At 41.6% G+C, this 17,064-nt stretch overlaps 2 protein-coding genes across 5 annotated transcripts in view; one reads left to right on the top strand and one right to left on the bottom strand.

Annotated features, from left to right (window-relative positions):
• The window catches only part of col4a5 (collagen, type IV, alpha 5 (Alport syndrome)), a 51,428-nt gene extending 39,153 nt beyond the window's left edge, over positions 1-12,275 (bottom strand). Inside the window, exon 1 of the mRNA XM_072687560.1 lies at positions 12,024-12,275. Within this exon, the coding sequence (XP_072543661.1) occupies positions 12,024-12,113 (90 nt within the window). The 5' untranslated portion in view covers positions 12,114-12,275. The remainder of the gene's footprint in view (positions 1-12,023) is intronic.
• An 883-nt stretch (positions 12,276-13,158) lies between these two features.
• col4a6 (collagen, type IV, alpha 6) overlaps positions 13,159-17,064 on the top strand; it is a 98,494-nt gene continuing 94,588 nt past the window's right edge. For 3 of the 4 annotated variants that reach the window (XM_072687563.1, XM_072687561.1, XM_072687564.1), the window contains exons 1-3: positions 13,159-13,200; positions 13,342-13,447; positions 13,622-13,667. In XM_072687563.1, coding sequence (XP_072543664.1) covers positions 13,437-13,447; positions 13,622-13,667 — 57 coding nt within the window. In that variant the 5' untranslated portion in view covers positions 13,159-13,200; positions 13,342-13,436. Of the gene's footprint in view, positions 13,201-13,318; positions 13,448-13,621; positions 13,668-17,064 lie in introns of those variants that run through there. The other variant, XM_072687562.1, reaches the window with a different exon arrangement.

Genomic DNA, 17,064 nt, shown 5'->3' on the forward strand with positions numbered 1-17,064 from the left:
TAGGTTTTGGATGCCCTATATGGATACACAATATTATACTATGATTGCACTGCTACTGCGAGCAGTCAGTCCAGTCGGATATCTGAGTACCTGATATTAATATCTGATTTGACTACTATTAATATCTGATATGTCTATTTTTTAATCTATTCAAAAATAGATTATGAGACACTAGGCTATATACCGAAGGCTCAGACCTCAACTGGATGAAGAATGGTTTGATATAGACCTGTCCTGATACACTATTAATTCATGTATCTTTATTAACATAAACTTCAAATGCAAATATAGACTCTAGGGCAGGACAGAATGGACAACAATGTATCACACTACTTTTCTAGTGTCTGATGTTTTTGAGTGTAAAGTCTGATGGTTTTACAGTATATCACTGGGGGTTTTTTTGTTCATGACTAGAAGGTTGTTTCTTCAGCTTATTTTTGTGCCAAGATTACATAGAATATACAAAAAATATTTGTTGGTCAAACAAAATAACACAATATTAAGGAATAAGTCTGAATGAAACAGCTGCACTGTGCTAGATTGCATGAGAGCAAAGACACTTCTAACTTCTAAGTTTGAAGGTTAACAGTGGCTTTTGAAACCTACAAATGCAAATATTTTATATCTTAAATACTAATGACAAAAATTGTAGCTTTAAAACATATTTGGAAGGTTTATGAAAACAAAATATTTTAGGGTAAATATGAAACACATGACAATGACAAATTTGCGAAGTGCAGACCACACTTGCTTGGCTGAGGCAAGGAAGGAGAACTCAAGAAAATTGGGCTGGATTTCTGGGGGGCTTCGAGCTGGTGGGATCTGAAGCCAGACCTCCCCCCTTACCAGGCAGAGGTTGAGCAGAACTGGACCCTCAGGAGAAGCAGGGGCGTGGTGAGGTGCGCATTTTCATCACAAGAAGGAGAGGGGAGAGAAGCGGTTTAATAGTGCTTAGTAATGAAGGGGGGGAGTTTGCGCGTAGTTCTTCTCCCAAACTTTTAGTTAATACATAACTCATAACATTTTTAAACGTATGTCTCGTGTACCTTCGCACCACCCAGAAATAACAGTCTTGTACTGTGACATCCTTGGAAGATGAGTCGATAAGTCGACAACCACAGAAATGGAAATGGGATGCTATGTAAAATGGTTCAGAGTGTGCCCTATTAAATACTCCATAACTGTTGTTGTGGACATGTTTTATACTATGAGAAGTTGTAGCTATTCACCATAATGACAGTTTAAAGTCCAAAACAATCCATTTACATATCAATACTTAAATAAATTACCACCTAGACTGAAAGTAGCCTAGGCAACCAGACAATGGAAACCAGGTGTTTTAATGTGACTTCACTTTGTCTGATGCTGGTTGCTTTCCCTGTACAGAAGTAAAGCATGTTGATGGTAGACACCAAGCAGTCTGAAACCTTAAAAAAAGATTCACGGTACTGTACCTTTATATGCTATCCTGATTTTAATGGCAAGAAACAACAAGGCTTTGAAAGTCACATTTCTAAGTGAACTGGAATCTGCTTAATGTGAAAGCTGTTGTTAGCATGTGGAACACTAAGCATACCTAGACACAACACAAACACCTGAGAGTCTGCGATTGCTATCCAAAGACACAAAGACAGGGAGAGGTTGCTCATTCATGATGCACCTTCAAAAAGGATAACATTGCCTATAAGTACACAAATCTACTAAAAGCAGAGATGTATATAAACTTATTTTGCAAAAGGAAACATAAAACAGAATAAACAAGAGAGAGAGAGAAGGGAGAGAGAGAGAGAGAGAGAGAGAGAGAGAGAGAGAGAGAAAGAACGAGACAGAGGAAAGGGGAGTAAAGATTTCATCTGTTCTTGCGTTTTTTCTCCACAAGTAGGGGCAGAAAGAGGAGGGAACTGACAGACATCTAGATCAAGGCCAACCTTTGACTCCACTCACTACCTATTCATCCATCCAGTGGTTTGTTCCTCACCTGGCATCCCTCTTTCTTTCCTGTCACAAAAAAACTCCAACAATAAAACCAGAGTCCCATCATGCCTTCCCCACTGTGGTTCTCTTGATGAGAACATAAGTAAACACTCTTGTAGAGTAGAAGAGTGACGTAGGGAACAAATTACTGAGGTGACTCCACCTGAATTCAATCAGTCAGAGTCAGAGAGAGAGAACTTGTGGAGTGCACTGAGCAGAGTGAGAAATGGTGAATAAGACTAAATGGCATGATATACTGGGGCTTAACTGGAGTAAATATACAGGTCACAGTCTGCTCTACTACTTTTTCATTTTTTCATTTTCTTCACTAGTAATTGTTCTTTAAAATAAATTAGAATCACATGGATTTCTGATTTATGAGCAATCCTCATGTTACAGACCTACTTTTCCTCATAAAGATCTATGCGTTTCTGTCGGGATTCCTTTCATTCTCTTTAGCATAGTTTGCAGTTTGTAGTTTGTGAGGCTCTCCAGTGTTTTTAACTGGTTTAGGAATAGCAAAGGTGTGCTGTTACCTGCTATGGAAATGCTCCATCTAAAGAACCAATTTGTGCTCATTTCCTTCATTTGCACTGAAAGACAGATTTGTCTGAGTATGGTGTCAATCATGATACTGAAGTAATATGAAAAACACTGTTGAGAGTCTGCGGAGATCACAGTAGTCTGAAACTCTGAACCATACTTCTCTCGGTTTTATTATGAAACATTACAGTGGTCAGATTTACACTCTTTGGAGGTAGGTTTGTCCCTTAGTTGTTTACTAAATTGGTACAGCACAGTTCAGAGTAATTGGGTAAAAGTGCTTAAGAAATCATCAGAAAACTGTGCAGCGTACACACTCGCATCCTGTAGCTGCCAATAAGGTTGTCAGATGAGGAATGACAGAATAATTTCGTCAAAGTTTGCCATCATTCTGAACACTGCTTGCACTCAGAATGTTTTATTGAGTTATAGCTGAGCTCAACTACAACAACAAAAAGCTAAATATGATCACTCTCAACCGGGGACGAATATTCCAATGATTTTACACCTTTTTGGGCCCCTGGAATGGCTTTTATGGAAAGAGTGTAAACAAAGTCATTCCAAGGAACATTTTTGTCTGGGTCAGTTAAGGCATGCGTGTACAATGGGTGTAAAACTGTATTTTGCCACTGAATATAGTTTTATTGGAGTGAGAGAGGTGGTTTTATGAGTTACGTTTAACCTACTTTAGTTACAAATTAGCCTAATAAAACAAACAAAAAACACTAGATGGGTCTAAAAGGACTTAACACGTCTCCTCCGAAACATGTGAAGCTAGCCACCACTTCTTTTCCAACTGCCATTAATGTGGCATTGCTGGGCAGCCGACACACTGGAGTGCTGTAGTGATGAGCCGAAAGAGCGCCATCTACCCACCCAGAAAGACCCCGAGCAATTGTGCTCTCTTAGACTCCAGCCGCTGATAGCAAAGCAGTATGGCTTGGGATTCGAACTTGTGACCCCCGAGGGTCAGGGCACCTCTTTTTAAGTTGAGTGTCTTTATAGGACCCTGTTGGAGCTTTATAGAACTATTTCAAAGAGTTCTATAAAGAACTGGCTACAAGGTTTTCCACCAACACATTAAAGTGAGAGAGTGAGAGTGAGAGTGAGAGACATTACTAAGCAGGATTTCAAAAGAAGTGAACCCGGACGATCAGACACACTGCCCCTCATTCCTGGGGACACTGGTTTACAGTTGACAGTCGCCAATCTCTGAATAGCTGATGGCTACACAGTGTGACTGACTGCACCTCCACACAATGCCTTATGTACACTTTTTAGAATCAGACCTGACCCCAGATCAGTATCCCACAGCCTCCCTCTCAAACGCCTGATTCAGCGTTGCTCTCCACGCCGCAAAGACAACAAAGCCACTATCACATCCATCAGGAATGTGCTGGAGCTTCTCTCCCGTCTGCCTGACTCTCGCTGTTCTCATAACCTGGCAGACCTGACACTGCCTTGGGTTTTAGGTGAAGCCTCAGTGTTTAGTTTTTTTTTATGCGGACCTTTTCAAACATGACATAGCACGCTGCCTCAATACCCAAACATCCTCAACAGCCTGTGCAGAACCAGAAGACCTAGATAGGAAAAAGACAGGAAGAAAGATAGAATTCCGTTAACCATCATATCCATCAAGGCCTGTACCTGAGTGCCATCACATCCTCACTTTGCTGTGTACGTTTTTGCAAAATGGTAAGACCTAGGTTCACTCGTGTGGCTACTCATCCCAACCACCCCCCCCCACCCCCCCGTTCCACTAACATACTAATATAACTAATATCTTCATATAATATATATGTTATAAGTTAAGCCGAAAAGCTCAGGTAGTCTTAACGCTGGTTAATTCAGCTGGCTCTCATTTTGAGCCACATAATCAATGTCAAGGCTGATCACCCAAAGTCACAACTTGCATCCGTATTTATGCTGGCTAAACATGCTAATTCAGTGCTAGCCAGGAGTAGAGAGGAATCATAAAGGTTGAGTTAGCAGGTGAGGACAGAAGCACCACCACCGTAGCACTGTTAAAGTCAAAACAGTCATGTGATAAAATGAACCAATCACACTCACGCGCAGCCGACCGCCCCCCCCAGGCTCACTTCAGAACGGTTCTTTGGGCCGCTCCCGGGCTCAAAACCTGCTGTCACACTTGACCAAACGTATTGAACTCTCAGAGCAAGCACTCCCGGACCCGGAAATAAACACTAGTCTAAAAAACCTTTCATGTAATACATTTTTATGGCTGGATGGCTGCCATTTTTTTTCAAGTGGTAAAAATAGCAATGATCTCAATCTCAGCAAAAATGGGTTATATATATTTTTGTAACAATCTTTCTTGGTACTACACCATTTTCAAGTTAAAGAACCATTACATAGACCCCACTTGGTTGTGTGTACTTCATCTTATTTTTTGGATGGGAGTCATCAATGAGGCCTGTTTTTCAGCCCTCTCCTCTGCCTTCTCTATGCCTAATCTCTCCCGGCTTTGTGGACACGCTTAATGTAAGAATTTGATTTAGAGGCTGGTTTCAGGTCAGTGGCATACTATGCCATAAACTTAACCTGAACAGACATGTCTTTGAAAGGTTTCATGGCCATTACTGATACTCAGACATGGTATGCATGCATGGCCGTCTCTCCATAGCTGTGTAGCCGAATCTGAGAAATGAACAAAACAATATAACGTACAGTAGAAGACAAGACCTCCAGTGTGGATCTACTACCAGCCTTACTGAACATGACAACACAATGGGTAAAACAACACCTTTAAATCTCTCAAAGTTTCAAAGGAGGCTAAAAGTGCAGCCTAGGAGGGTAAAGTGAATGGGACTCCCTTGCGTTCAGAGAAACATGACCAAATAGCCTAAGGGATTCACCTTAAACACTGCTCACCAGCTGTGGTGCAGGAGCGGGTAAAAGAGTGTGCATAATAAAACATCTGGAGGTGGTTAAAATAAAAGTAAAGCACAACTCAATGTTAGTGTCCATAAACATCAAATGATATGGCTGTAAAAGTGGTCTGAAGATTGGAGGGCTTTTCTGTCTTCACAGTAGCACAAAAGAGAAGGTTTGGTGAGGCTAATAATCAAACAGAATGACCGATACCCCTTTTTTTACCTCTACTTTCATAGTTCTTACACTATTCGAAGACACAAGTAACCCTTTACAAACCGAAAGGTGATTTTACACTGCGTAACATGTCAAAGGCCTACCACAGCACTGGCGCGATGAGACAACAAGCCCTATTCTAATCGATCTAATGTCTAAATACATTCCTTACATACATGTCTGCCACCCACTGAATATGAAAATATAAGAAAATGTTAAGGCTGCGGTGCCAGTATGTATAAAAAACACCTTCTTTTTAGTGTTCAGCAAAAAAGGAACTTGAATGAATCGACTAATAAATAAAATACTCAATAGATTCAATTGCTAGAAAAATAGCCATTTGTGGCAGCCCTAAAATCAAGCAAAGAAACAGTAATTGTACACTACAGTGTGCACAGATGTGCTCTCTGTAGTCAATTACTTTACTTATTTTCTACTTAGACAATGTTCAGTGACCAGGAGTGGGCAAATTTAGCATAAAACAGCATCTGTTTTTTGTAAAGCTAGAACAGTGTGAATACATTAGGGTGATAACACTGTTATGACTCTGAAAGGTTTACTAAACTCATGCCCAGGTTTTAATAATGTACAGTAAGATCTAGTGTTTCTGGGTAAACAGTCACTTCAGTGGACCTGAAAATGTACAACCTGTAGCAATATGGGTTATGTTGGGGAGGACTATCTGATCTTTAGGTAGGGATAGGCTTCAAGGTGTAAGACAGGACCAGGAGGACATAACAAAAACCCTTATGTCTGGATGCAGCAAATTGTGGGTACATCAGATTCTTCTAGTCTGAGATGGAGAGCGATACAGCTCAGCTGAGAGAACCCAGCAGCCGCCCAGGAGGAGGAGAATATAAAAGAGAGGAAATGAACTAATGGAACATCTGGTTTGAAATTTGGTGTTACAAGCAAAGACATACGGAAAGAAGGAAGCACTTCTGATAGTGTGTGAGCTGCACTCCCCCCTCCCCTTTCCTTCACATTCCACAAGCATGGTTTGATGACCTCTTAATCTGTAGACCAAACAGTGCAGATGTGTGTACAGTGTAACAAACCACCCACTCTCAAACACCCAGTTTCTCAGTTTACTTTCAAACCAAGCTTAGAAAGAATGAGCAAATAGATAGCAGAGAGAGAACGGGCCGAGAGAAAGCAAGAAGAAGAAGAGGGAGTGTGAAAGAGAGTGTAGAGAATGAGAAGAAGAGAAAAGAGAAAGGGTGGAGAAAGAAAGAAGGAGGGAGTGAGAATGAGGTGAAAAAATGAAGGGGGGGGGTTAGTTAGATGTGAAGTAAGACAGTAATGCAGGAGTAATTACTTAATTGCTTAACTAAACACTGGAGGTTTGTAAAAGAAGATCAGTGTCCACCTGCTAAGACTAAGTGGCATTTGCAGGCCATTCACACCACACTGTAAGAACCCCCTGCCAAACACACATGCTCACACACTAGTAACTCAAACTGAATCTCAGCACATTTATGCTACCTGCTGCCAGTAAGACTGTCCACAAACACAGGCACGCAAAATGCTTAGAGCTTCAAGTGTCACTGCTATTGAATGACAGGCATTAAATGGATAGAGTGGGAATTCAACAGCTTTAGCTGTTTGTCTTCTTTAGAAAACAAGTGGATAAATAAGCTAATGCCACTCTGTAAATACAAGCTCTGAGTGCAATGACATTTGTATATTTACACACAGCCTTGTTTGTTCTATTGCTTTTTGTTCTATACACACGCACACACACAAGTGTCTGTGTTTATGGTTCTTATATACTTTTATTGTTAATGTAAATACAATTAAATATAGTTCATTTTTAATATAAACTTTATACAACACAAGACAACCATATTCCACCATGGGATTTGGCCTCCGCCTTTAACCCAGCCATCCAGTTGGAGCAGAGAGGGCTAACAAACCCACCACCATGTCATCAATAGCCTGGCACTTTAACCGCCAAGCCACCACTGCCCCCTTTCGAATACACCATGAAAAATGTAAAGGTAGGCCAACTTAAAATGATTAGTAAAACATTAGTCCCAAACATTAGTAAATGAGCTGTCAAAAGACAGAAGGTCACATGTTTAAAGGCTATGAACACCACAGCTCTCCATCGTCAGGAGTCTAGAATAGCCTGCTCCCATGTAACAGGGGAGGTTCTAACATGCAAATTGAGGGAGCGACACAAAGGCTAGAAATCTTAAAAATCTTAAATGTGGTAAAAGGCAGTAAATGAGAGGCCCTCTGAAGACACAATGGGGAATAACCTTTGACAATTTCCTATGTACATCTTTCCAATACTGTGGGACATGCAGGTGTGTGTAAGAGGGATCTCTGACTGATGACAGTAGATATCCTAGTCAAAACGCAGTGCAGGTGAGCCCTAAAGGACGTTCCATCTCCTTGCGGACCTGAGCATGCACTGCTTACACAGCGAGGGCCTACAGTGCACCACACACACTCTACACGCTCCATAAACACATTCCAACTAAGCTTAGGATTAAGCGAAGCGAGTGACGTGGTGTGAGTAAGGTCATGGCGAGAATGAGCCAAAAGCATGCAGTCTCTTTTAGCTCGCAATCAGAAAAAAATCCCCAAAACAACAGCTTTCTAGGAACAAATACTCTGTGTGATGTCTGAACTAATTAAAGCCCAATCTAAGTTCGAAACAGTGAATACCCATGTAAAGGTTGCCAGGGTTAGCAGGCTGTTTTTCTTCCCTTTTTTTCTCTGCACAGGTGACTGTGAAAGGTGAAGTGAGATAACAGTGGAATTTAGAAAGAGAGAGACAGAGAGAGAGAGAGAGAGAGCACGAAAGAGCAAGCAAGCCATCACAGGTTGCTTGGAGGCCCTGCGAAACCTGCCACCACCCACCCGAGCTCCATGCAGGTAACACCTCCAGTCTTGTCTGTGTGCTCCGGGTGGATATCTACAGTCTGAAAGGATGTTGTGGCTACGCACACAGCCGGTTGATGTTGTGGTCATTCACGTGACTGTCCACTCACACCCTGCCACTCAGGCAGGCAAATGCACCGCCAAATTAACTCATGATCAGTGAACACTACAGATGGCACCACTGTGTTTTATGTTTTTCACTAAGTTTGGGTATTGAGCTAAAGTCATTGTAAAATGCTGAATCGGGAGGACCATATACTCACAGCCTATGATATTATGTTGTTTGCTGTGTGTTTCTTCTTGGGGGTGAGTGGGTAGGGGTTGGCAACATGAAGACATTTACCGCTATCATGATAACTTGAATCATAATAGTCTACTGGGCATATTGTTGATTTTGTCAGTTATTAACAAACACTAGCTGCATGTTTAATTATAAGAGCTTAATTAAACTTGGTTTCATGTAATTAAATTATTATTTTATATGTAATTATATTATATATAAAATTAATTATATTATAATTAAAAAATATTTATGCTACTTAATGTATATTGTAATAATATTGTATGTAAGTGTAATATATATATATATATATATATATATATTACACAAAAATCACTACAAAAATTATCTTAGTAGTCAATTTACTTAGTAGTCACACAAATATAAGCATCACATCACCGCTTACATGCAAAATGCCTTGCTATTTTTAAATCTGGCAGTTCTATTTTTCTATTTTTTTTATTTATCTATAGTTCTATTTTTATATATTTATACTGACTTCCATTAAAAATGTGTTCACACACATACACACAACACACACACACTACTGACGAGAGGAGGTTGCAGATTACTTCATGTGTGACAGGTTCAAAGGAGACCCCCACGGTGTGCATTACAGGCAACCTCCTTCACCTGGAAGCCAAAGATTTCTATCACCAGGGGTCTAAAAAAACTCATTTCCAACTTAAAGCATCTCATATAACGAGTCTCATTTGACTTAAAAGCGTCTCCTGGAATAATATAAGCTCTATGTGGTTAAAAACATGGACGACAAAAAAGGCACGGAATACAACAAGTATCATTTTAAGTCAGGAAAAGTGGCCCTTTTAAAGAACTCCAGCACAAATGAAATTGCAAGACACATGCTGACAGTCTCCGCTCCCACTAGAGGGCGTTGTCTCATGGAGGCATTAGGCTGGAATCACAAGCGTGCATTCCACTCTAGGCTGAGTTAAAAGGCTTTGACATTCCAAAAAAGGGGGGTAAGAAGGTTCCCACACTGCTGGGTGATCCTCACTGTTGGGAGAAGGTCGAGGCACCCTCTCTTCAGTTGTCCCGGGACAGGTTTTCTGAGCTACATCTCCCAATAAGTCCTGCAGGAAAGTACTGAACTGTTGAGGCCTTGAGAAGATATCAGTCCTAAGAGGTACACTGAGATCCTTTCCTTCTGCAGCTTAGTTCAATAACTTTTAGATGGGATTCGCTGTGTGAGGCAATGCATGCAATGGTGGTTGCTTGCTCATGAACAGAAATGGAAAAGAAACAGTTTGTATACAAACCAAATGGCTGAAACGGTCACTCAAGAACAAGACAGACCTCGGCATTAATTCTTAAGAATTTCGGGGAATGTAGGAGGGCCCACACGTCAGCTCCTCACCTAAACAACACAACCTACATCTGAACTGTTGATAGTAGTTAATGGATAATAAGCGATATGCAAATTAGTCTTAACATTAGTAACAGAATAATAAGGTTAGGGTTCAAGGGGTTAATACACTTTTGGTTCCAGTGCCTGCATCTTAGTCGGCGTGAATGCATGCTTCATTCAGTTCTCTAGGCTCCAAACTTCTTAAGTTCCTCTTCACAAGAGAGGGGGCCTCCTGTGGTTGCAGACAACCTGAAGTAGACCAGCCATAGTGTGAACAATGCCTGGCACTACACTCTGTCTCCCTGATAAGACACACTAGCATCATGCAAACGTGTAGGCACGTAGTCGGGTCGGGGAAGGTATGTACGAGACAGGCCCTCTCCTGGAGGCCTGCAGGGGTTAAAAGGTTGCCTGGACAATAGGCTGTGTCTGAAGTGAACGGTCATCTTTGAATTGACCTGAAGGTCTTGCACTCCAGATTGGGGGAAGGGGTGGCTATGAGTCTATATGCCACTCCCCAAGGGTAGTTAACCCCCCCTCCCAAATAAAGTGACAGTTGACAAGCCCCCTCACCCCTCCCACTATACATCTTAAATTGCAAGATGGGGCAGAACCCAAGGAATCTGCAGAAAAGCTCTCAGATTCCTAGAGATCTACTACATTCCAGGACTCAATCAAACAATGAGGGATGTCCAAACTACATTCCTACTCTGTTGGGAAGGGGCGGCCACAATGCCCACTGGGAAATGTATGCATGTATGACACGTTGCCATTATTTCAGAGAAAGCTACCCCTACCACGATAAAGGCGCTCATCAGTGCCTGGGGCGATGCGCGCCTCGGAGAACATGTCCTCTCCTGTCAGTCTTGCTGGTGGGTAGACTGACAGTTGGAGATCAGGCCATGGATCTTGTGATAACGCAGCTTCAGGGACTCGCCAGCTGATCCAAAAGATTCAGAAACAGGTCAACATATTTACCAAGAATAGTGGGCCAACATCTGTGGTGTTTCGATGAATGGACAAAACGTTCAGTCCATCTCAACACATGGTCCTCAGACCACCAGTCCTCTCAGGCTGATGTGAATGACATGCACTGGCTTCAGGCTTCTCAACACCCGGTGCCACTGTCAGCACCAGTGCTCACAAACCTGCACATCTGTTGCACATCACTTGCAGCCAGTTCAGGCCCCTATAGCTGGTCTTCAAGATAAAACCATGCATCGAGCAACTTATTCAGAAAAACGAGGTAGCTCAGGTTTAAAGCAACGCTCATAGTTTATCACGGTTTCACTGCTCTTTACCGGAGAGACAAAGGACACCTAGCTAACTACTTCACCCAAAACAAGCCCCACAGCCCCTGAAGCAAGCCAGTGAATCTCCCTCCAACAGCTAACCAAGCTTTAGGCTTGTGTTCGGGTTTTTTTCCACTAAAACGGCAGAGAAAGCGAAGGTCTGCGTGTTTCTACAAGTCGCCCCCCTGCCGTGGAAACCCTGGGAAAATGAGATGCGCGTGAACAGCGAGTGAGTTAGCGCGAGCAACCTGCCGCGAGGACGGGCCGTCAGCCGCGCGGGACGCCGCAAACACACCGCGGTAGCACACTGGACACACCACCGAGCGCAGACGTAGCTAGTTTAAAAGTCGCGGGAAAAAAAAACACTTCTGCCACACTTTCGTAAAGTAGCTAGTTAAAACCACCCGCGTTTCTACACTTCCACACTTAAACGGAGAAGCGCGCTCGCGCTCGCGCTCGAGCTCGCGTATGTGTGCGCGAGTCTACCAGCAACTCTCGAGTCCCAGGTCGCTCCTCTACAAAGTTTCTCTACAAAGCAAGTGCACAAGTGCACGAGGGTACTCACCGCAGACTGAGAGTCCTGCACCCCACAGCAAAGAGTTATGAACAGCAGCACCGCGACGAGGTTGACCAGACTCTTCAACTTTTTATTCATTATTTAGTTCTTAAAGAATCTGCCCTCTCAGCATTGACAGCTATAAAGACTATGAGTACGTATAAAACTGCTCATATTCCTCTGCTAACTTTGCAGTGATCAGAAAAGCTGTTTTTAAAGGTAAAAAATGCGAATTCTTCTAAAGTCTCCAAGCTGTCTGGTGTTAGGACCGCTCACTAGCCTCTACTGCAGCCTTCACTTTTTCTCTTTCCCCTTAACCTGCGCGCCGGACTACTTCCGATCCCTCCGCCCTACAAACTGTTTGGTCCCTCCCTCAAAAAACTTAGAATAGCTATATAAAACTTTCTAAAGTAAGAAAAACTAAAATATGATGATGATTTGGGGTGATATATTTCATTAAACGTGTGGGTCAGGATGTGACTGTGTGGTTTTAAATGGTGAATTATGAAATTGTGAAGATTGCGGTTCAGTGTCACGGCGGAGGTAGACCGCATCACACACTCAGCGATCAGTATTTCCTCTACCTAGCTTGCGTTATTTCTTGGCATATCGATTAATGTGCATTTTAAACGTTTTAAACGTTTTCAACGTTTTAAACGTTTATCTGTTCTGTGCTTAACTGTCGGGACAGTAAAGGTTTTTAAACTCTGGACTCTAGATTATATCGCATCTGGACCAGTTAACTTTCTTATATAAATAGATCAGCATGTCTTTATTGATGTATTATTTATATTATTTATTTATTAATGTATCTTTTGTAAATTAGCCCTCGTGCATTAAACGTCGTATTAGAAAAGACGTAAACACTGTTTTTGTTTTTGTTAGGTATTACTGGATAACTCGTCGTTGGTAAAATAGTTTTCAACGTTTAATGTAATAAATGTGATCAGATTTGTTTAACTGTACCTCGGTATATTACACATGTCTAGTATTTTGTGCGCATTTCTGGTTGCTCTAACTTCAGCAGTCCCACCTGTAAGACTCATTATTGTTTCGGCGGGGTGAAGCTGTGAGTTGGTGTGATTGACAGGTGGAAGCCCCGCCCCCTGCTCTGCTGCTGAGCGGACTCGTTGCGGTGAGTGGAGTCGAGTTGAGCGCGGAGGAGCCGTTTCACCGCAGCCTTACCGTGAGTCCAGCTTTTCTCACTTTCTGAGCTGCAAACAGTGATGGTGACACATTGCATTAAAATGTAAAGCTGCAGAGTGCTTCAGTGTGCTAACGGATCTGTGTGTGTGTGTGTTTGCTGTGTGTCTCTTCGTCCTCGAAGTGGATGAACTCAACGGGGTTGAAGCCGGAGGCTCGTGGTGAAGACAGGAGGACGACGAGAGATAAACCACGCCAGTTTAGCTCCCAGTTCGCACGATGAAGCTGTGGTACGTACGAGCGGATCCATTCAACACAAGCTGCGTTTACTTTGTTGCCTTAAATCTGTGTAAAGTTTTGTGTTTTGGGGGGGTGTGGGGGGTATCGAGGAGAGTGCTCGCAGAGAGCCGAGCCTTCATCCACAGATCAATGTGAAGTCTGTCTGTTCGTGTGTGTTTCTGCAGGGTTTGTGTGGTGGCTGTGATTTGGTCTCTGCAGTCTGCACATGGGGTGAGTGCACTGGGCAAGAGCAACACACACACACACACACACACACACACACCGTCTCTGTTTCTCATTCTCTAGTCGGTCACACTGTCGTTTCTCGTTTCACCTCAGAGCTGGGGTCTGTAAACTCGGTAGAGGAGCAGGTGGTCGCGCGCCAGCACAGTTTTCAGTGTGGTTGAAAGTCAGCAAGAGAGAGCACGATTTTCTCTCTGTGTGTGTGTGTGTGTGTGTGTGTGTGTGTGTGTGTGTGTCGCTCGGAGCTGGAATGGTGTGTTGAACTGGTGCTACTGGTGACGGACCGCTGGTTTTAGGTGTGCACTATAGGCCAGCTTTTGATCCTACGTACAGAGTGTACACGCTGGTAGTGACCACTGACTGTCAAGTTAATGATATTCAGGTTTTATTATTATTATTATTATGTATTTATTTAAAGGCTTAATGTTGATAAGCGAAGACTGTATATTTGGCTTCTCAGTGATTCTCACACCGGGATATCCAAACGGCAGGAAACCAGTACTATGTGACACAATTGGATTGACTAGTGAATTTTTACATTATTACTATGGTAATTCTGTTTAAAAAGCAAGCTAATTCATTATGATGATAATAGACCATCAATATAACGTCAGTCATGAATATTTAAATGTAAAAATGAGACATTTCGTCATATGGTTTAAGCCACACCCACGCAGCTGACGCATGACACTAATAGATCAAACGTTCATGGCTTCATCATTGCATGTCTGACTTTTCCGTGGATGCAATTTTACATATTTAGCTTTGAGGAATATTGTAATAACTTAAATATAGAAGTGTTTTATAGAGAATGTGAACCTATTTCAAGTTATATTTGTAAGTTAGCATCAAATATAAGCAGATTTGTGCTATTAATCATTGATTTATTTCTTCCACTGAAGCTTGTGTCCATGCCAGCTTGATCACATGCCGTCATACTAAGCAAATTTAAAATTCGTTAAAATATCAAGATTTTTCTCTTGTGTTCTACCATTTACTTTTATTTTAATAATGATTTCATTTGTATATTTAAAATGGTAATAAAAGTAGGAGATAAAAAATACATTTTTACTTGTCACAGGTGTTTGGACCCCACTGTATACATAACAAATATCCATATTCTATTATGACATTATGAAAATCAGACACCAGGACAGTTGAGAGAGTGTGCAGTTCAGAAGTGTTTGGGCTGGAGGCAGTGTTTATCACTTATTTCTCTGGCAGTGTCAGCAAGGTGCCCTTCTCTCCATGGCCACATTTTCAAATCATTTGGTCTATAAGTTACTGCTGCAGGTTTGTAGGTACAGGGCTAACAGTAAACTTCACCTGTGTTCAAGCTGCTAGGAGGAGATCTCTGCATCAGATTCATAGTCAGGTGCATGGGCATGGAATGACATTGCAGTTATGCAGCGGTATGAGTGTAAGGACACAGGTAGGTGAGGTTGGTAATCTGCATTCAGAGGTTTGGTATCCAGAGAGTGCCAATGAGTCTGACAGGCTTGCTTTAATGGGTACAGTCGAGAAGGTGAATTGTAGAGGTAGACGGTAGAGAACAGATTAGGTTGTTGGCAAGGGTGAGAAACTTAAACTGGAGTGTAAGACTTTAGTCTGCTGCTTGATTTTGTAACTGCAACAAGACAGTTCTACAGGCTGTTGCTGGATTTGAGTAATTGATACAGCACAGTAACAGATCATTGACATTCAAGGTATATAGTCATACCATTGACATCATCAGATGTTTTCATTTAAATGGATCGACAGGAATTAAAATAACAGTATAGCCTATCCACACATGGGAACTCATGAACACTGTAAAGGTGCTGTGAATATTGCAGGGCATCCTGAGACTGCAGGAGTTTCAGACCTATAGTTGGTTTGTTCTGAATCGGTTATTGAGGTTAGAGCGTTTTCCCCTTGGTTTGATTTATTTTCACATAGAGGAAAAAAATGCACCATAAGGCATCATGCCAAACCATGTGAAAACGTACTTCTTGGTCAGAAGACCTGTCACTCCCATTGCGGTGCTTGGTGCTTGTACCCCGGTGATTGCCACTTGTGTTGTAATTTGAAAAAGGAAGCCCAACTCTCACAGCGTTTGCTACAGTTCATTAAAAATCAACAAGTTCTAAATCAATTTCCGATGAAAGGTCAATATGTGGGGGCAGCTGCATGAATGCATATCCCATTCATCTCATCTGATCTCATCTCATCCCCCCTTTTCATTCTCTCTCCTGTTTCCTATTGATTCTCACCCATTCTCTCTCTCTCTCACTCACTTTAGCTCGCTCTCTCTCCCTCTTTCTCCCCATCTCCTTCTTTCGCTCTTGCGCGCGCTCTCTTGATTTGTCAATCTGTCAATCTTTTTTACAATTTTTTAAAATTTTATTTACATATTCTGACCTAAAGTCAGAAGTGTGGACACAGATTAACCCTTTCATTTCATTTAGAAAAAGAAGCTTGTTTTATAACTCTGTGATGGCTCAGTGTGATGTGTTCACTTTTGAAGCATTGTATAGCAGTTTTTTGTTTCTGTCACCAATGGACAGACACATTTTGTCTGAAATGATGCAATATAAGAATCTCTTTAGGTCTGTGATTGAGAGAGTTGATTTATTGATTTATTATTTATTTATTTCCTGTAAACTATAAGAAGACTAGTATTTCTCACACATGAATGTATGCTAGGTAAATTGATATCTCATAACACACATAATAATAATACATATTATTCCAAACAGATCAGTTTATATTCTAGAAATTGTTGAGCTGCACTGGTTGTAGGTGTTGAAAAAGCGGTCTGTTTGCTACTGTTTTAAGACATCCTCAGACCACAATGCTGGGTTCCACTGTATGAAAAATGTTCATTTTGGTGCTATTAGACACATCAGTAATGATACTGAAGGAATTGGCAGATTTACTTAGATATGATGATGATGATGATTATTATTATAATAATGATGATGATGATGATGATGATGATGATAAAAGCAACATATTTTTGCTAGTCATTTTTAAAAAGACCCCTAATGCTGAAACAGATGTGTGCGCCAACCATAGTAATGACTCTAATGTTCGTGAGTTGGATATTTTATTATTGTCAAATGAAAGGCAAAAACAACAAAAATTACCCCTCCCCAAGATCTGTTACTACGCTTCCTTCGCTTTCAAACAGACCGTTGCATCATCACACAGTGTTATGGAACAAGTTCTTTGTGCAAGATTGAGTGTGTTTTAGCTGCATTTTAAAATGGATGGTTTACACAGCCATTGTGGCAGGAGATTTGCTTTGTCTTGTCTCAATGTAGCGAATAATGGCTAAATGCCTGTGGTTTTGCTTTACCTTCTTGCACGGAAACGCGCAAGGCCAGATAATGGAAGCGAAGCA

The sequence above is a fragment of the Salminus brasiliensis genome, chromosome 9 (genome assembly GCF_030463535.1).
Source record: "Salminus brasiliensis chromosome 9, fSalBra1.hap2, whole genome shotgun sequence".
Classification (NCBI taxonomy): domain Eukaryota; kingdom Metazoa; phylum Chordata; class Actinopteri; order Characiformes; family Bryconidae; genus Salminus; species Salminus brasiliensis.